Genomic DNA, 20,924 nt, shown 5'->3' on the forward strand with positions numbered 1-20,924 from the left:
GAATCTCCCGTTTCTTTATTGGTGGAGGTTGTCGGAGTTGGGTTCACTTAGACAAAATGAAGGATACTTGGATAGGAGACTTAAATCTTCCAAATGGAAAGGGTAGTGCAGACATCGAAGCAAGTTCAAGCACTGAGTTCCAGAGCCAGTAATTCAGTGCAGAAGCTAGGTTTGAAATTATGATCCTAAGACAAGTCAAGGTCAAAGAGGTGGTAGGATGAAAAACCAAGATGGTGAAAGCCGTGAAGTACAGTGGTGTTGCTGGTAAGTAGAAGGTGATCAGGAGTAATTCCGAAAGTGGCAAGTGAGCAGTTGCATTCAGGTTAGTCAGATAGACCCTAGGAGATTGTAGGGCTGGTTTCCAAAAGTTAATGGTACTAGGTTCTCTTGGGAAAGTATATCCATGCTGTATCATTGAAACTATGTCTGTTACTCTTGAGCCATTGCTATAGGATATTAACAGGAATGTAGGTGTCTCCTGTCAAGCTGATTATTTAATGGTCATATATTTGATTGGACCTGGTTACTTGTTACACCTGGTGAAATTCAAGTTTTCTTGAAATGAAAGCCTTCGTTTTATTCATATTATTTTTATTAAGGGAAGCAATTTTTTTTAAAGTTTATTTTATTTATTTTGAGAGAGAATGAACTGGCAGGGTAGGGGCAGAGAGAGAATTCCAAGCAGGCTCTGTGCCGTCCGTGCACAGCCCAACATGGGGCTCGATCTTAGGAACCATGAGATCATGACCTGAGCTGAAATCAAGAATCGGACGCTTACCTGAGTGAGCCACCCAGGCGCCCCTGAGGGAAGCAGTGCTTAATTACGATGGAGTGTCAACTACATTTTATAAAGGTTTTCTGGGCTGCATTTGGAGTTTCGGTTCATCTGTAAGCATCTGCTGTAAACGAGTATGTTTTCTGACTTAATATTTAGCAGTGTGCATATTTCTAGTGGTAGATTCACATGCTGAATGAATGTAAATGAAAACACAGGAAAGTCTCCTTATCTGGAGGTGGGGAATAACTTAGGGTAGGTCAGCAACTATGAAGAGATCCAGTTAGGAAGTACTGTCAAAGAGGGGCGTCTGGGTGGCTCATTGGTTAAGTGTCCAACTTGAGCTCAGGTCATGATCTCAATGGTTCATGGGTTCGAGCCCGGTGTTGAGTTCTTCGCTGACAGCTCAGAACCTGGAGCCTCCTTTGGATTCTGTGTCTCCCTATCTCTCTGCCCCTCCCCCACCCACACTCTGTCTTTCTCTCTCAAAAATAAACAACAGTAAAATATTGTCAACGAAAAATGCCCACCATGCCCTTAAGCGATAGCTTCTGGTAACTTTGGTCTCCTGTCTCAGTTGCTATTTGTTCCGGGGTAGCGTCAGATGCTACTCTATGGTTAGGTGGTGGCTATAGTCAATTAATGTGTTATGTTTTAGGATGTCAGTTCCACGGGTTTTTGTAATTTGACCAAGCACTGATCATTAGATCAAGACTTCCTGTGTCCTTTGTAATGAGTGAAAAATAATAATGCAGTTAGAAAACTGTCACAAGATTATGTGCTTTCTGCACAGCTCCCATGTGTCCTTGGTATTGGCAGCTCATGTGCCATGTAAAACTCATTGATTCATAGCTTATTAGATGGAAAATTGCATGTGATCTTAATAATTTTCTTATGATACATCCAGCCTAGGAAATTGGCAAGGGGATAGGGAGGGCCTCTGGTGATGTGAATTGTAGAGATGATAGAAGTATCACAGTTATTTTTTCCTTCTAGGAAAAAACATGGTATTTTTATATGGCGGGAAAAAGCAGAGTGAGTTTTTCTGGGGACTGTATGGGGGAATTTCTTTTAAGAATTACCAAAACAGTCATTATCTACAGATTGTGTAGAAGTTAGAGGGTCGTAAGTCATGGCCCTTGCCCTGAAAGAGTTTCAGTCTGTTGAAGTAGCCGAGTACATCCACAAATACGGGTTTGTATGGAAAGGGTAATATAAGATAGGTGCAAGGTGCAGTTATTTAACTCTCTTCCTTTTCCATCTTGCACCCGGGCACATAAAGTTTTTATTTGTAATTTTAAGCACATTTTCAACTTCTGATTTCTTTTCTGCCTAATTACTAATGTGACAGAGCTTTAAGAAAGAATTCGTAATGGAATAATTTATATTTTTACAGATTGGCAATGGTATAAGCAGCTAAGAACTTGACACCAAGTTTCAGCTGGTACCATTGGGTGGCTCAAGGTACCACACATCAGTATATCCTCCTCTCATCCATCCGCTTTACTCCACCACTCTTTGGTCTTATTTGGTCTTGATTGTTGTTGAAGAATTCACCAAATTCTAGTCCTGTATTAGTGCACCATCTTACTTTTGACTTCTTGGATTTTCTGTACTTTTCAAGATGTTGCACGGTTTCTATCATTTACACTGTAACATTCTGAATTTGGAAATGTGCATGTTTCATTATCCATTAAATCAGTGAAATCAAATAGAACATGCCATAGCCTATAAAATGGGTGTGATTTTTAAAATTCAGTATCCTTTCTGGCACAAAAACAGACACACAGACCAGTGGAATAGAATAGAGACTCCAGAATTGGACCCACAAAAGTATGGCCAACTCATCTTTGACAAAGCAGGAAAGAATATCCAATGGAAAACAGACAGTCTCTTTAACAAATGGTGCTGGGAGAACTGGACAGCAACATGCAGAAGAATGAAACTAGACCACTTTCTCACACCATTCACAAAAATAAACTCGAAATGGATAAAGGACCTGAATGTGAGACAGGAAACCATCAAAACCCTAGAGGAGAAAACAGGAAAAGACCTCTCTGACCTCAGCCATAGCAATTTCTTACTTGACACATCCCCAAAGGCAAGGGAATTAAAAGCAAAAATGAACTATTGGGACCTCATGAAGATAAAAGCTTCTGCACAGCAAAGGAAACAACCAACAAAACTAAAAGGCAACCAATGGAATGGGAAAAGATATTTGCAAATGACATAGCGGACAAAGAGCTAGTACCCAAAATCTATAAAGAGGTCACCAAACTCCACATCCGAAAAACAAATGATCCAGTGAAAAAATGGGCAGAAGACATGAATAGACACTTCACTAAAGAAGACATCCGGATGGCCAACAGGCACATGAAAAGATGCTCAACATCGCTCCTCATCAGAAAAATACAAATCAAAACCACACTCAGATACCACCTCACGCCAGTCAGAGTGTCTAAAATGAACAAATCAGGAGACTATAGATGCTGGCGAGGATGTGGAGAAACGGGAACCCTCTTGCACTGTTGGTGGGAATGCAAACTGGTGCAGCCACTCTGGAAAACAGTGTGGAGGTTCCTCAAAACATTAAAAATAGACCTACCCTATGACCCAGCAATAGCACTGCTAGGAATTTACCCAAGGGATACAAGAGTACTGATGCCTAGGGGCACTTGTACCCCAATGTTTATAGCAGCACTCTCAACAATAGCCAAATTATGGAAAGAGCCGAAATGTCCATCAACTGATGAATGGATAAAGAAATTGTGGTTTATATACACGATGGAATACTACGTGGCAATGAGAAAGAATGAAATATGGCCCTTTGTAGCAACGTGGATGGAACTGGAGAGTGTGATGCTAAGTGAAATAAGCCATACAGAGAAAGACAGATACCATATGTTTTCACTCTTATGTGGATCCTGAGAAACTTAACAGAAGACCATGGGGGAGGGGAAGGAAAAAAAAAAAAAGAGAGGGAGGGAGGCAAACCATAAGAGACTCTTAAAAATTGAGAACAATCTGAGGGTTGATGGGTGGGGGCGGGGGTAGGTGATGGGTATTGAGAAGGGCACCTGTTAGGATGAGCATTGGGTGTTGTATGGAAACCAATTTGACAATAAATTTCATATTAAAAAAAAAAATTCAGTATCCTTTCTGGTAGACCGTTTGGTTTCTGGGAAGCACAGGTTCTCCTTCTTGCCAAGAGGTACCACATTTGGAAGCACTACATAATGATCTGAGATTTAAATATTAGATACTGGTACCTAATAGTACCTAATAAGATACTGTGAGTATACAACCCACACTCAGTTCTGGTCCTTCTAGCAACCTGGCCTGGGCCACGTGCTTGTGAAAGACAGGCTTTCTTTCTCCCAATCCAAAGCCCCCCCCCCCCCCCCCCCCCCCCCCACACACACACACACATTGGATACTGGGGGGTGGGGAGATACTTGGGGCTTGGGCCTGCCTCTAGCCAGACCTCACAGGCTCCTACTTGGCCAGACTTCTAAACGTCAGCTTGCAGTGCCCCACCCCTGCTCCCTGGTTGTCCTTGGGGTCCCTTGCGCCTTGGGACAAGGCAGTCCCCCACCACACAGGCCCCATAGGATAAGGCACATGGCAGGGAGGGCTGGCCTCACAGGCTGTGACCCCAGACTACAGACCTGGTCAGTTACCGGGTAAGACCCCTTCCCTGCCCAGGCAGGGGCAGACCCCGCCCTTCTCAAGACTCAGTCTTTCAGAACCTGTGGCCAATTTCTGCCCATTGCTCCCACCCCCCAGCCTGAATCTTACCAAGGCCCTCTCTGCCCCCACCCAACCCCAGGCCCCAAATGTGGGCTCAATCTGTAGCCCCTTAATTTATTCACTCACTCAGCAATAAATAAGCCACGTGTTATGCGCGCGCGCGCACACACACACACACACACACACACACACACACACAAAGATAGTGTAGTAGATTTTTTTGTGATTGTTAAGCAAGCCAGTATTTTTTGTGAATATTGTATAATCTGTAAAATACGAGTTTGTTTTAAATCATGTTTTATGACATGTGTTTCTGCCCAGCTCTGCTCATTTATGTGGGACAGAACTCCTCACGAACACTGATTTTGTTCTAATGAATTCTCTGCCTTAGAACCCAGCCGTTGTATGAACTAAGCATTTTTGTTTTAAATTAATGACTGTATGGGATTGCTTTTTAACAACTAATTTTTCCCCTCTCCTGAACAAGACATCAGTGAAAGGATGCCATCTTGTGGTTTGTTAAAAATACAGAATTTAGGAAAAAAGTTACTGGGAAAGGACTGCTGAGATTTTATATATATAGTTGTTCTATGATACCAAACGAGTAAGAGATGAATACTTTGGACAGGTTTTTTTTTTTTTTTCCATTTTATTTGAGTAGTAAAAGATTAATTTAAAAATTCCTGTTAACTAAGGATTCCTCTTCTAGACCATTCTCAAACATCAGTTGTAGAAATGTTCTTCTACAATAGCAGTTTAATTAAGAATTGTTACTGAGAATTTTGGTCTTGAGGCTTTCCTGGTGCCACTAATTAATAATTATTGTTTGGAATGAAAAAAATACTTTCCTTTAAAATATAATTATTTGACAAAATATATCAAAAGGAGCCTTAATTCTATAATATAGAACTTCATTTAATGAAAAGTGGTGTAATTTAGAAGACAAAGAAACTTCACATCTCATTTTGTAGGGTTAATAGTATAAACTGAAATAGTATTTCCTCGAGATATTAGGGAAGCTGTTATTTCTCAGTTAGGGAAATCTTAAAATCACCTCTGTAAGAAATGGAAAGTATTTGCAAGCCTGGGATCAGTTAGTTCTTATGTAATATTGAGGGAGTGTCTGCATAAAATAAAACAGAAACAGACTCAGATATAGAGACTAATATGGTTACCAGGGGGATGGGGATTGGGTAAAATAGGTGACGGGGATTAAGAGGTACAAACTTGAGTTATAAGTAAGCCATGGGGATATGTACAGTACAGTATAGGGAATGTGCTCAATAATAATGTAACAACTTTCTATGGTGACAGATGATGATAGATGATAACTGCATGTATCATGGTAATAAGTATTTTGTAAATGAGTATAAATGTCAAAATCATTGTGTTGAGCACCAGAAACTAATACATTGTGTATCAACTATACTTCAAATAAAAGTAAATTAAAAGATTTCTATATGATGTATTTTCAGGTCATAAAACTGCTTTTTAAAATAATTTCATTTTCATTTATTTAATCTCATTGTATATCTTGATTTATGTGTCCTGTGGGTCTTGGATTTAATGCTAATTTTATTTTATTTATTTATTTTAGCGTTTTATTCATTTTTGAGAGACAGAGGCAGAGTGCAAGTGGGGGAGGGGCAGAGAGAGGGAGACGCAGAATCCAAAGCAGGCTCCAGGCTCTGAGCTGTCAGCACAGAGCCCAATGCGGGGCTCAAACCCACGGACTCTGAGATTATGACCTGAGCCGTAGTCGGCCGCTTAACCGACTGAACCACCCAGGCGCCTCATACTAATTGTATTTTAAAATAATACTTTTCTGCTTCTTCAAAAACATCTTCTCTTATTGAAATATGTAGTGTCTCCTTATAGAACAAGAAGGGCATATGTTCTTAGTGACAGCCAAGATTCTGGAACAATGGCCTTATGGACTTCTTTTTTGACCTAGAATCATTAGTAATCATGGAAGGAAAGGCATTGAAAGAGAATGTTGTTATCCACCAGAGTTGTAGATGCAGTGCTCCTGAATTGCTCATCTAATTTTAGTAGATTATGGCAGCCTTTATTTAAACTGCATCTTCTTTTGTTTGCCCTTCAGCAAGGAGGGGGAAGGCTTCAAGTCAGGGGTATAATTTAGTATCTTGTACCTTTAAATGTCTTACAGTTATGCTAAGAAGGAATCGGATCTTAATGGAGCCCAGATCAAGCTTCGAGAATATGAAGCAGCATTGAATTCTAAAGATGCAGCTCTGGCCACTGCACTTGGTGACAAAAAAAGTTTAGAGGCAGATTTGGAGGATCTGAAGGATCAGATTGCCCAGGTAAGGCAAACTCTGCCTTTGAACCATATTGGGAGTTTAGTTGCCCCATCCGACGCGGTTGATTGATTGAGTTTTGAATTAAATTTGAAAATATTTTTTGTTTTTAAAATTTATCATGATTTTTTTTTGTGGCTTACCTGAAAGATAGTCTTAACACAGCTGACATACAAAGTATCTTCGCTTCTCAGTCATTGCACTTGTGGGTCATGCAGATCTTACTGGTGCTCTTCGTTTTTGTTGTGCTTATGCTTATTTTTGCTCTCAAAACCTCTTTCATTATTGCACCAAACTGTAAGATCGGAAAAGAAAAACTCATACCACTGCTCCACACTCAGGAAACAAATGAAAGTAGTGGCGAAAATCATCGGTATGTGTCTATTACTCGTTGGCAGTTACCAGATCTGAGAGGTTTTGCTGTGGCGTTCTGGGTGGGACCAGCAGTTGACTACATAGTTCTGTGATAAAGGTTGTAATAAGAGACTCGCATGTATTGGTAAAAGAGAAGATAAAGATAAGAGATACGGAAGTTTTAAGACTTGATTAGATTCAGTCCATAGGTGTCTATTAAATTCATTACTAAATAATCGCTGTGTGATTTTCATCAATTTTTTTCCCTTATATTAGTTGGAAGCCTCCTTAGCTGCTGCCAAGAAACAGTTAGCAGATGAAACTTTACTTAAAGTGGATTTAGAGAATCGCTGTCAGAGCCTTACTGAGGACCTGGAGTTTCGTAAAAACATGTATGAGGAGGTAACTGTATAGTTTTATTTTTGTAAGAAATGGGGGGATCCTAAAAGATTTGTTCTAACTATATATATATATATATATATATATATATATATATATATATGTAAAGTTGGAGGGGTTTTATAGATGAATTATTCAAGGTACTGCTGCTGAAATGTTGTATGTAAGAACTCAAACTCTTAAGATAAACAGGATTTCACTTTATCTGATTCATAGAGGCTTGGTCATAGCAGTTAATATCAGCCTGTTTAAGCATTTGTATTAGTTATCTGTTGCTTCGTTAATAAGTTACTCTAAAATTTACCAACTTTAAACCACAGATCTCTGTTATGTCACAGTTTCTGAAGGTCAGGAATCTGAGAGCTGCTTAACTGCCTTGTTATTAGAGTCTCTCATGAGGCTGCCGTCAGGCTTTCATCCTGGACGGAGGAACCGCTTCTGAGCTTATGCACAGGTTGCTGGCATGAAGAGTCACTTCATCTTGGGCTTTTCCATGGGGCTCCTCATGATGAGAGAGAAAGAGAGAATGCAAGACAGAAGCCTCACTATCTGCTATAACCTTTCTAATCCCACAGAGTGATGTACCATCACTCTCTTACCACACAGACCAACCTTGATGCACTGTGGGATTCTACAAGGGTGTGACTGTCAGGAGGCAGCAATCAAGATTGGGGATCGTCTTGAAGGCAGGCTGCCCACAGCATTTACAGTTATATATGTATATTTTAAAATATCGTTTACAAGCCTTGACTTCTGTGGTCAAGCCTTGGTTGGGGAAGGTAGAAGCTGTTGCCAAAAAACAAGTAATAAAATTGAAGAGAACGGGGAATGTACGTATATTTCCTCAAAATTGAAGAGGATTGGAATGAACCCAGGGTATATGGAACCTGCAATTAAATACTTCATGATTTTAGAGGTAATATAATTTTTGAAAACTGTTAACAGTGATGTAAAAAATGGGGAATTAGTGTAGAACTTAAAATTTTTTGTTAATTGGTGAAAAAAATAATAAAATAGAAATTTGACTATTTTTGTAACTACATGCTATTAAAACATACAGGTATGGGGGGCACAGTGCACTTACTGGGCAAACAGACTTTGGACAACTCTTGAGTCATTTATTTAAAAGTGAAATACCAATACTTGCTATGTTTTTCTAAGAGTGGTGACCATCGAAGTGGAATATTTTGTGTAGTTCCTTGTAAAGATTATAGTGAATGCTGTCATTTAATTGTTAACTACAGCTTTGCTTTATAAATGGAGATATTTTTACATTAAGTTGACTTACATTATTGTTTGTTTTGATAAAATTGCCCATGGCGTATCATTACTTAGTTTTTATGCTGTGTGTGGACTCCTGCATCTTTAAACCAAGAATAGGGTATTTTTTTTTCCTTTGCAAGTCACGGATTCTACATAAAATAATAAATGAAAAATGGCACCAACAAAAAGTAGTATTTTGGGGGTTGCATAGCATCTTTGAATATTTTGGGTTTTGCCTTTTATGAGAGAATGAGTGTAAAATATTCATGTTTTTAACAGAGGATATAATACTTTTCAATAAATATACTTAAGTTCCTTACTATGAACAGTTAAGGATTAGGAGGCGAGAAAGAGGAAGATGAAAAACGGGAAGAGGAGGAAAGGAGGTAGACAAAGGGCAAAATCAGTAGGTGTTTAGTATTTGTTGAACTAAAAACCTTTCATTTGCGTGTTTTCATGATTTAAGTGTCATTTGCTTCATCAAGTTTATGTCAGCCCTGGGAGACAGAACTGGAATTTGAACCCTGGTTTTCAGATTCTGTCAAGCGCATTTTCCTCTGCAATGAACATTTAAAAGGAAGATGAGGAAATGCATAGGGAACCACGTGCAGGAAGAGGACACAAAAACAAATGTCGGTGGGTTATATCCCCCTCTTGTGGCCTCTTGAATTATTGCCATTAAAGACAGCTCTTTTGTATTTCCAGCGCTAGAAGCTGGAATGGAGGTTTTATTCTGGGACTTGTCTTTCTAGGCATCCTAGTTTTGGATACTTCTTTATAACATAAAGTGAAGGATTATGCCTACTATTTCTGATCTTAAATAGTGAATGATCATATGTACTTGAGAGAGTAAAGTAATATTGTTAATGTTTTTTTTTTTTTAACGTTTATTTCTTTTTGGTAGAGAGAGAGAGAGCGAGCAAGCATGTGAGCAGGGAGGGGAGAGAGAGAGAGAGTGAGAATCCCAAGCAGGCCCTGCACTGTGAGCACAGAGCCTCATGTGGGTCTGGAACTCACAAACCATGAGATTGTGACCTGAGTTGGACGCTTAACTGACCGAGCCACCAAGGTGCCCCATTGTTAGTACAGTTTCATATCAGTTGATATTCATGCCTTAGCACCAGCTGTTAAAATAAGTCACATAAATTAGCTTGCATCTTAGTATGTTTAAGTAGATAGTTTTATTATACATAAATCTTATAGTTAAAGTTGCCCCGATTGGCAAGTTTAACTTTTCACGTGGATTTTTTCTAGAGATGTCCTGAGGATCATCATTACACCAGTGTAGAAAAACAGATGGTAATCAGTGCACATAGTTAATCCATGGTTGTATGGTACTTTTGTAAGTCTTCACGCCGTTCCTGGTCTTGAGAGAAGTATATAGCTATGCCACTGAAAAGAAACACAAAATTCTTAGGGCTATCGTTTCTGTCATTAGTTCCATCTCACAAATCTCCTTTGCAAGCAAAGGCAAAAGCGAGGTCTTTTCACCTGCCCGCTGTAGGAGAGACAAAGGGAGGTTAGCGTGTAACACTTCAAGTGGCCCCGATGTTGCTTGGACTGGTACTAGTGCAGCCGTGGTAGGTAACTTGGTTTCGTGTAATTTTTTTCCCCCAGGAGATTAACGAGACCAGGAGGAAGCATGAAACTCGCTTGGTGGAGGTGGATTCTGGACGTCAGATTGAGTATGAGTACAAGCTGGCTCAGGCCCTTCACGAGATGCGAGAGCAACACGATGCCCAAGTGAAGCTGTACAAGGAGGAGCTGGAGCAGACTTACCATGCCAAAGTGAGCGGTCTCCTGTGAGCACGGGCTTGAGTCCTGAGAACCCTTGCATCAGGCACCCTGAAGAACATGACTTGATGGTTGCCTTGTTCTAGTTTTCCTAAATGAGTTCCCCTAGTCTCTATGAAAATAGAAAATGGACTTAAAAAGTTTTTTTTAACATTTATTCATTTTTGAGAGACACAGTGTATGAGTGGGGGAGGGCCAGAGAGAGGGAGACACAGATCCGAAGCAGGCTCCGGGCTCTGAGCTGTCAGCCCAGAGCCCGACGCAGGGCTTGAACTCATGGACCACGAGATCATGACCCGAGCCAAAGTCGGCCACTTAACCGACTGAGCCACTGAGGCGCCTCGAAAATGGACTTTTTAAAAAAGTTTTCTATAACGTAAATGATACTAGAAATTATTGAAAGAAAGTAGGGTTATTTCACCCATATCAGGGGTAAGGGTTTCTTAGTAGAGGTGAGTTGTGTCTTAATAGTTAAACCCAAGCCTTCTGAAAATACTTCCCTCCCCGTGGCCGGTACTAATCATGCTGTCCTACATGTACATTTAACAGCGAATGAATGTCAGATGGCACCTCATTCTGACTTGCATGGCATCATTGTGCATTGGTTGCGACCACCACAACTCAAGCTTTTTTGAACAGAGGCTAAATGGAAAGTGTGATATTTCTTCCTCTGCCGCCATTATTCATCTAAAAATACTATAGAAACTTTCCACTTGTGTTAGCAGATCATGCAAAAATCTTTAACACCAATGAGTGTAGGCTTTCCTCATAAATGATTTTATCCCAGTGTGTGAAATGTAAATGATTTGATTAAAAAGAGTTAGTGGAAGACTTAGAAAAATTAAGGTCATCGAAATGTTGAATATAATTTCTGTTGAATGGCCTCAAACTGTTGATGTTGCTTTGAATTCATTTCTGAAGTAGTCATTGGCTAGTGAAAGGGAGGGATCTTTGAAACCTTACGTTGAATTGTCTGATACTCCATACTAGGCATTGTGCTGGGCAGTGAAGGAGCCAAAGTATAACGTAGGTTTCGTCCGTCGCATAGACTGTGTCCCCAGAGGGAGCCAACAGACTAACAACGTCCAGAAAAATGTGTCTGAGGCACACGCAGAACTGAATGTTATGGGCATTTGGAGAAATAGGATGTTTCTGTCTAAGGGGCTATATTTTGCTTCTGAAAGGAAGTGTTCTACTGGGTGGGAAATAATCTATAAGTTAGTACTCTCTGCTTTTGGCTTTATCTTTTTTTTTTTTTTTTTTAAGTTTATTTATTTTAAGAGAATCCCAAGCAGGCTCCACACTGTCAACTTGGAGCCACATGTGGGGCTGGAACTCACGAACGGTGAGATCATGACCTGAGCCGAGAGATCAAGAGTCGGACAGTTAACCGACTGGGCCTCCCAGGCACCCCTGGCTTTATCTTCTCTAATTAGATTTGGTGGGTTAGAGATATGTGATGTTTATTTTTCTACAGACATCACCCACAATTAAGTTGCTAGTACCTAGTCTCCTCATTAGCAGTATTACCTAACACATTAGAAGTACTCAGGTGAAATATGTAAGTAATAAACTTTGGGGAGAGAACCTCATGTATTACCATCATTAAGCTCATATGTTGGGAATTGAACCTAAAGTCAGAAAGACGTGTAAGATAATTCATACCACGTCAGCAAACTTCATGATGCTTTTCCTGTTTCATCAGCCAGTTACTAGTAGGGCTTAGGTTTGAACTGACATGCCTTGAGATGAATCATACTTCCTCATTTGTTTGCTCTAAGTCACTAGATAAGGCTGACTCTTGCTTGTTCTTCTTTTAGCTGGAGAATGCCAGACTGTCCTCAGAGATGAATACTTCTACTGTCAACAGTGCCAGGGAAGAGCTGATGGAAAGTCGTATGAGAATTGAGAGCCTTTCATCTCAGCTTTCCAATCTACAGAAAGAGGTTAGTAAGTGTCTTCTTCCAAGAATAATGTAAACTGCTCTTGAAGGCCACCTTGACCACTGTCGTTCACCTGCTTGGCTCAGTCTGATGTCATTGTGCAGAGAGCATCGTAGTTTTCTACACTCTTGTGTCACAGGGCTTTCCTGGTTTGTTCATTTTGCACTACATAAACGTCCCCTGGGTAGGACTGTTATTCCTAAATTAATAGATTACCCAGAACTAAAGAGGTTTCCCTTAGGAAGTGACATGCTGATTTATTTCTAGGGCTTACCCCTTGGACCCAGATTTTCTGAACCATCTAGCAGCCTCATCCTTTTTCTTCACATTTGGAAGCCATAATAAGAAAAATATGCAAAAATTCTTTGTGAGTGGTAAATGCTTTGTGATTTTGGACAGATTCTCTCAATGTTTGAACTACGTAATAATTAGGGTCATCAGATGTAGCATTAGTTGCCTATTAAGAATTTAGCAACTGATTCATTCATCAGTACACCTAAGTTGCAAATGATGACATTGCTGGTTGTGCTGACTAAGTGCCTCCCAGTTGTGATGGGGCCCTGAAGGTGCATCTCCAGGCGGTGGGGACGCCGCTCGAAACCGGTCTCAGTGTACGGGTGGTGTTGATGTGGACACAAAGTACACAAGCGACCACTTAAGTATGCAGAATGCTTTGATAATCTGCCGCTCACCTTAATTACTTGGGAAGTAACTTCAGCCTCCATTTCCCGTCAGGGAGGAAATTTTTGTTGTTTTAAATTTTCCCCATAAGAATAAACTCTATTCTTGATCAAGTTTTCCTTCCATTTTATTTTATTTTATTTTTATTTTTATTTTTATTTTTATTTTATTATTTTTAGTAAAATGTTTTTCTGATTATAAAACTGAAGACTTTTTTTTGCAAGAATTTAGAAAACAAGGTAAACAGTGAGTTACATAAAATGGGGTAATGTAAAAAAAAAAAAAGAGGGGGCGTCTGGGTGGCTCAGTGGGTAGAGCATCTGACTTTGGCTCAGGTCATGATCTCGCGGTCTGTGAGTTCGAGCCCTTCATCGGGCCCTGTGCTGACAGCTCAGAGCCTGGAGCCTGCTTCTGATTCTGTGTCTGCCTCTCTCTCTGCCCCTCCCCTGCTCATGCTTTATCTCTCTCACTCTCAAAAATGAATACATGTTAAAAAAAAAATTAAAAAAAAAAAGAAAGAAAGAAACTTGTACATTGCCTATTTTGTGTACTTTATTATTCATGACATAATTTAAAAAATTATTTTAGACCTATTTTGTCCTGACAGTATTTTGAAGTTTTCATGTAGCAATAGGACTAGAAGGATCTTTGAGTTCACTCAGTCCGCACATAATCTTAGGCCAAAGGCAGAGAAGTGATTGAGTTCACTCAGTCTGACACAGATCTAGGTGAGTTTAAATACTTGCCCAAGAGGCTGCAGGCTGATAGATGGGTTTTTCTCCTAGTTCCCTGTTTTTCCTTTTACCCCTCGTACTCTTTAAAGATAATCTTTTTTTCCTTTGCACCATCTTAAGAGCTACCTTTCCAAAAAAAATAGGCTTCTGTGTTCCTACTATGTATTGACATTTACTATTTTTCTCCATTTAATAAATCATACTCTAGTCATCCCCTTTCTCTGAATTTCACATGGCCCCTACACTTTTTTTTCTTGGCAGCTGCATATTCCACTTAGTTATGCTAGGTATAGATGTTTTACAGACAGAGGCACAGACTTGCCTCTTAAATAGTGATAGGTTGTGAAACTTGGTAGCCACCTTTCCTGACTCAGGCTCAGGGCTGTTTCCCTCTTGGCTTCTTAGTTATACTCCTGTCCTTAACAGTTTTTTGTTAACTTCTGGTTAATGGTCTTTAAACAGTGTTAGGCGGGGCCCTGGGGGTTTCCAGGAGCTAACTCCTTACGAAATAGGAGAGATGCACCTCCTTCAGCCAGAATAGTTTTAAATTTCTTTGACTTTGGGGAGCTGCAGGGGGCGGGGTGTCCTTCCTCTATTCATTACTGGTATCAGATTTTATGGTAAGTAATATATCTTGAGGAGTGTCTTCATTAGTTCATAAACTTTAGCCTCTTAGAAAGAGAAGCAAAAAGCCACCCCTCCCAGTATTTGCCATTGTGTATTTTAACTGCATTTGTTGTTGGGCCATACCTGTTTCCTCATGCTGCCTCTTAGGCCATACAGTTTCCTTTTGGTTATTTGACTTATGCTAGTGAGGTACTTCTTAAACTTGATTTAAAATTGACCTAGCCTTGGGGCACCTGGCTGGCTCAGGCGGTAGAGCATGAGACTCTTGATCTCAGGGTTGGAAATTTGAGCCCACGTTGGGTGTAGAGATTGCTTAAACATAAAAAAAATAATAATACTAAAAAAATAAAATTGACATAGCCTTTAAAATGCTGACTTAAAATATTTTTAAATAACATAGATACGATAGTAGTAGTCTGTTTTGAAATTAGGAATTTCGTATATTGCTTACAGCATTTCTTTTATTTCTGTCTAGTTTTTTAGTGGCCAAATTAATTGGTTGATCACAGTCTGTCTGGCTTGCAGAAGACTCTCCATTAGCACTTTGAAAGCACCTCTAAGTTTTTTTTTTCTTTCTTTCTAACATTCAGACTCTGGAAGCTTCTATTGTAGCTAGACCCTAATAAACTAGTACAATTATGTTACATACTATTAAAACAAACAAACAAACAAACAAAACCAGCAGAAGTCAGCTATAAAGTATTTTAGAGTGAGGGGTAAGATCATACATGTAGATAATCTAGTTTGACTTCTTCATTTTTCAAATGTGGATACTGGTTTAGTGAGGTTAGTTACAGCTTGCCCAGAGTTTCGAAGGTACTTAATGGCAGACTTGCAAGAAGAATCTAGGTCTGTCTCTCATGTTGTATTCTTTGTGTTTGCCTACACGACAGGTGTTGTGTAGCTATTTAAAATATCATTTATTCCTAGGGGTGCCTGGGTGGCTTGGTTGAGTATCCAACTCTTGATTTGGGCTCACATCATGATCCTGGGATTGTGGGATCGAACCCTGCATCATGTTTCATGCTGAGCTTGGAACTTCCTTGAGATTCTCTGTTTCTCTCACTCTCTATCTCTGTCTCTCTCCCTCTGTCCCTCAACTCCACTTGTGCTCTCTCTCTCTCTCTCTCAAATTAAAAAAATATATATACAATTTATTTCTAAATGATTCAGAGTAACTTTAAAACTTTTTTATACCTTGATTTTGTTTTTTCCCCACTTATATAGCTCTGTACTATCAGAGGCAGAAAAGTAGAGACATTTTTAGGTTTACAAATCTGGGCTCAGAGGTTACCTCTGAATCTTGGGTACTTCATGCCTTTCATCAACTCCTTTAATGTTTGTTTATTTTGCAAGAGAATGAGAGAGAGCGTGGGCAGGGGAGGGAAAGAGATAGAGTTCCAAGCAGGCTCCTCACTGTTAGTACAGAGCCTGACACGGGGCTCAAACCCAGAAACCGTGAGATCATGACCAGACCCAAAACAAAGAATTGGATGCTTAACCAGTTGAGCCACCCAGGCGCCCCTACAAATGCAGTATAAATGCAAGTTTTCGAGGTAGGGATTATGTTTAGTATCACTCTTAAGATGAATGCCTGCTTCTGATATGGACTGTCAGATGCTGCTCTGGATTTTAATTAATTATTTTTTAAGTAACCTTTTTATTTTGGCATAATTATGGATTTACAGAAAAGTTAGAAAGGTAGTACAGGCAGTTCCCCTGTCTCCCTCAACCAGTTTTCCCCCATTGTAAGCATCTTATATTATCATGGTATATTTGTCAAAATGAAAGCGCCGCTGTTGGTACAGTACTACTAACTAGACTGCAGACTATTTGGATTTTATCACATTTTCTATTGCACTTGTTTTCCTTCTCCAGGGTACCACCTGTCTCCCTAGTCTCATCAGGCCTGTGACAGTTTCTTAGGCTTTCCTTGTTTTTTATGACCTTGAGAGTGTTGAGAAGAACTGGCCACTTACCGTGTATACTGTCTCCCAATTTGGGTTTGTGTGGTGTTTTTCTCATGATTAGCCTGGGGTTCTGGGTTTTAAGTGCCTTTCTTGTCTCATCATGTCAGGGGTCACATGACATCATTGGTGATACTAACGTTCATCACTGGTTAAGGTAGTGTTTGCCAGGTTTCTCCACTGTCATTACCATTTCTTTCTTTTTATACTCTGTTCTTGGAAAGCAACCCACTAAGTCCAGCCCACTCTTGAGGGTTAAGGGATGGGAAATAAGCTTTCCATCCTGAAGGGGTATCTACATTTATTAAGTGGAATTCCCTAGTAAAGATGTGTCTTTTCTTTTTAAAATTTATTTATATTTTATTCATTCATTTTGTTTGTTTATATTAGTATGGACTCATGGATATTTATTTTATCTTTTGGGTTAATCCAATTCTACATTCCTTTTTTTTTTTAATTTTTTTTTAACGTTTATTTTATTTTTGAGACAGAGAGAGACAGAGCATGAACGGGGGAGGGTCAGAGAGAGGGAGACACAGAATCCGAAACAGGCTCCAGGCTCTGAGCTGTCAGCACAGAGCCCGACACGGGGCTCGAACCCACGGACCGCGAGATGATGACCTGAGCCGAAGTTGGCTGCCTAATCGACTGAGCCACCCAGGCGCCCCCGAATTCTACATTCCTTTATTGGCTTAGATGGTCCCAGCTTTGGCTATTAGGAGTTCTGTCAGATTGCCTATCATGTCCCGCTCCCCCCTTTTAAGCACTTCTTTACTTTCTAGTACTGTAAGATACTCCAGGTTCATGTATTTTCCCTGCACTAGCCCTAGAATCAGACATGTCTCCATGGAGCCTTGGTTCTTTTTATTAGAGAATAGTATATAGAAATGATGATCTGGACACTGAGTGTCTCACTGGTCTGGGGGTGTCATTGCTTCTAGGCCCTCTTGTGGATGGAGCTAGCTACTATAGGTATTATGTTATAATGTATAATGTATTTCTGTCCACTTGTATTTATATTAAACAAAACCCAAGTTAATATAGATGTTTCTGACTAACCCCATCCCACAGGGTTCATTTTAGGCTTTCTTGTTTGCTTGTCTATAACTTTTCTCTTTGAGAGTAAAAAACCTAGTTTCTCCCATCCTGTTTACTTATTTGTTCAACCCAAGTATAGATGTAAAGCACTTTCAAAAATTTTAACCCATACCCCTGTGAGAAACACATAAACTGATTAAAGGGTAGTGTTTCTGCACAGTGTAGATCCTCTTTTGATTTTTAGCCTTCTAGGTTTAATTTTTGCACGATACATGCCCTTTGGATTCTGCTCTGATGCAGCTACTTGTGATTCTAAGGGTGTGAACTATCTATCAGGCTTTTTGAGTTGATCACCTTTGTCATTTTTTGAGGTTACTGAGATGAATTCTGTCTTGGACAAATGCAGAAGAATAATAACCTAGTGAGCCACAAGGTTCTCAGATGAACTTTCTGGCTTAGGCTGTGTGATTTCTCATTTTTTAAAATACCAAATGCAAAGTTTTATGCTTAAAATAGTATCTTACAAACCACACTATATTGTACAGTCTTTGTATGCTGCCTGATCATGAGAGCGCAGCAGTCCTAAAGGGACACTGTCCCTGGGAGTTACCAGAATCCCTTTCTGTGGTTTCTGCATAATTCCAGCAGTTCTCCAAAGCATACTTTCACCCTTAGGTTTCTTTTGTCATTGAGTTTCCTACCTTTTTCGTTCTCTACTACTGAGTTTCCTATATTTTTTGTTCTTTACTTTTGTTAATTTATACTTTTGAGTGAAAAGGTTTGTAGGGGAGCCAGACTTGACTTTTACTAAAACCACAACTTTTAAAATTTTGTTTTATTTGGCCAAATACAGAAAAATTATATGTACGTTTATGACATACTGCATTTGAAGAATTTACCTCTTTTTAAAGTCTTTTACAAGTCAAAACTTCCCAAGGGCTGTATTTTGTATTTGAGAGATTTTGGTTTTTAATTTTTTTTTAAGTTTACTTATTTTGAGAGATAGAGAATGTAAGTGGGAAGGGACTGAGAAAGAGGGAGATCATATATCTATCGATCTTAACAAAAAATATTCAAGCAGTCTTCTTATTTTATGTTTTGAGAGAGCCAGCCTGAGTGGGGGAGGGGCAGAGGAAGAGGGATAGAATCTTTTATTCATTTATTTATTTTTGAAAATTTTTAGCTTTGTTTTCCCATCCAGGAAATGGTTTAAGATAGGTGCTTTGTGCTAATGTTGAAACATTCCTAGAAAGTAATTGTGTTCCCTTGACTCTGAAGTCTAGAGCATGTTTGGAGAGGATTCAAGAGTTGGAGGACTTGCTCGCTAAAGAAAGAGACAACTCTAGGCGCATGCTGTCTGACAAAGAGCGAGAGATGGCGGAAATAAGGGATCAGATGCAGCAACAGCTCAATGATTATGAACAACTTCTTGATGTAAAGTTAGCCCTGGACATGGAAATCAGTGCTTATAGGAAGCTCTTAGAGGGCGAAGAGGAGAGGTAAGTAACTTCAGTGTCACTCTGCCCCATACTTTTTGTCCTTCCCCTTTTTATTTAAGGGTAGTAAATAGGATTGAGCTTTTGCAAAAATTTTATTTTAACATTTAAGGCAACCTTAAATATTTTAAGGAGTTGGACACGCTAACCAACTGAGCCACCCAGATGTCCCTGTTACTATTATTTTAAGTGCGGGACTGTGTCAAGATGCAGAGTCTTTTACTTGAGATTTTAAATATTTTGATTAATATGTTGTAAAATACTACATTTGCTGAAAGAGACCTTTATGCTTATTTTTCAAATATGGTTAGTGTATAAATCCTTTGATACCTGTTCTTAGAAAAAAGTTTCAAAGCATAAGTGTCTGATTTAGAATGAAAAGCCAGGGCGCCTGGGTGGCTTAGTCGGTTAAACATCCGACTTCAGCCCAGGTCATGGTCTCACAGATTGTGACTTCTGGCCCCGCGTCGGGCTCTGCGCTGACAGCTCAGAGCCTGGAGCCTGCTTTGGATTCTGTGTGTCCATCTTTCTCTGCCCGTCTCCTGCTCATGTTTTGTCTCTCAAAAATAAATAAATGTTAAAAAAAAAATTTAGAATGAGAAGCCATTTAGTTTCAGTGTTACATACATTGGAGTAGGTGGGTTGGTTCCTCTCCCCATGTTTTCCAGACTTCCTGCATAACAATTACATTCTGTTCCTAGGGAAAAACATTCCGATATTATTTTTTAAAGAACATTATCTAGCACAAAGACTTTCGTCTTAGTTAAGATGTATATCAGCCTTGTTCAGCAGATCTTCAGTGATGTCTTGCTTTAGAAATGCATGTGCAGGATATTAATACCGTTTTTACTAAAGTTGGAAGTGCATAATTGTCTCATAAATGGATTATTTTTCCCCTGTAGATTGAAGCTCTCTCCAAGCCCTTCATCTCGTGTGACAGTGTCCCGAGCATCCTCAAGTAGGAGCGTGCGCACGACCAGAGGGAAGCGGAAGAGAGTTGACGTAGAAGAGTCTGAGGCGAGCAGTAGCGTCAGCATCTCTCATTCCGCCTCGGCCACTGGCAATGTCTGCATTGAAGAGATCGATGTTGATGGGAAATTTATCCGCTTGAAGAACACTTCTGAACAGGTGAAAAACAGATTCCCCCTTTTTTTCTAGGAAGGCTTTGCTGATTGGTAGACTATTTTGCATTGCTAATAATTCCTCAGCCTTTATTTGGATTCAGTAGTCTTCACAGAATAAGAGTTGCCCTCCTCTATTTTTTACTTAAATTCACGAAGTGAAATACATATTGAAATAGGAGGAGGAAGAGGAGAGGGTACACTTAGTGATTTAAAGATGTCCTTCCTTAGCCTTTCTGTACAGAGCCACAGCTTTTTCTCACCCTTGGCCATTCTCTCACAGTGGCCTTCCTAAGGATGAGTTGTTGTTACACCCTTCCCTAGCCAGATTGGTGGAAAAGTTGGAGTGGGAGTGTGAAAATGGGAGATATTTTTTCACAGCCGTTAACATCAGAAAAGGAAGGAAATGTGAGGCTAGAGTCACATATATGCAGGGAGTATTTTGCTCTTTAAATGAATAAATGAATAAAAACTCATGATTTAATTTATATGAAGAATTGTATGGAGCCCTATCTTGAAATTATTTGTTTAAAAGTTAAACAAAATATTCATAGCAGGGAATTGTGAGGTTTTGAGCTGGGGTTTTTGAGAGCTCAGAAGTGAAGTTCCTTCCTGGCTAGGCATCATGGAGCTGGAGGCCATGAAGGGGTGTGTGCGATGA

At 39.7% G+C, this 20,924-nt stretch overlaps 1 protein-coding gene across 1 annotated transcript in view; it reads left to right on the forward strand.

The window, feature by feature from the left end:
* Window positions 1–20,924, forward strand: part of LMNB1 (lamin B1) — a 55,488-nt gene that overhangs the window by 21,618 nt on the left and 12,946 nt on the right. The window contains exons 2-7 of the mRNA XM_042934064.1: window positions 6,696–6,852; window positions 7,477–7,602; window positions 10,480–10,650; window positions 12,477–12,602; window positions 18,925–19,145; window positions 20,045–20,270. Of these exons, the coding sequence (XP_042789998.1) occupies window positions 6,696–6,852; window positions 7,477–7,602; window positions 10,480–10,650; window positions 12,477–12,602; window positions 18,925–19,145; window positions 20,045–20,270 (1,027 nt within the window). The remainder of the gene's footprint in view (window positions 1–6,695; window positions 6,853–7,476; window positions 7,603–10,479; window positions 10,651–12,476; window positions 12,603–18,924; window positions 19,146–20,044; window positions 20,271–20,924) is intronic.

Source organism: Panthera leo, chromosome A1 (assembly GCF_018350215.1).
Source record: "Panthera leo isolate Ple1 chromosome A1, P.leo_Ple1_pat1.1, whole genome shotgun sequence".
Classification (NCBI taxonomy): Eukaryota; Metazoa; Chordata; class Mammalia; order Carnivora; family Felidae; genus Panthera; species Panthera leo.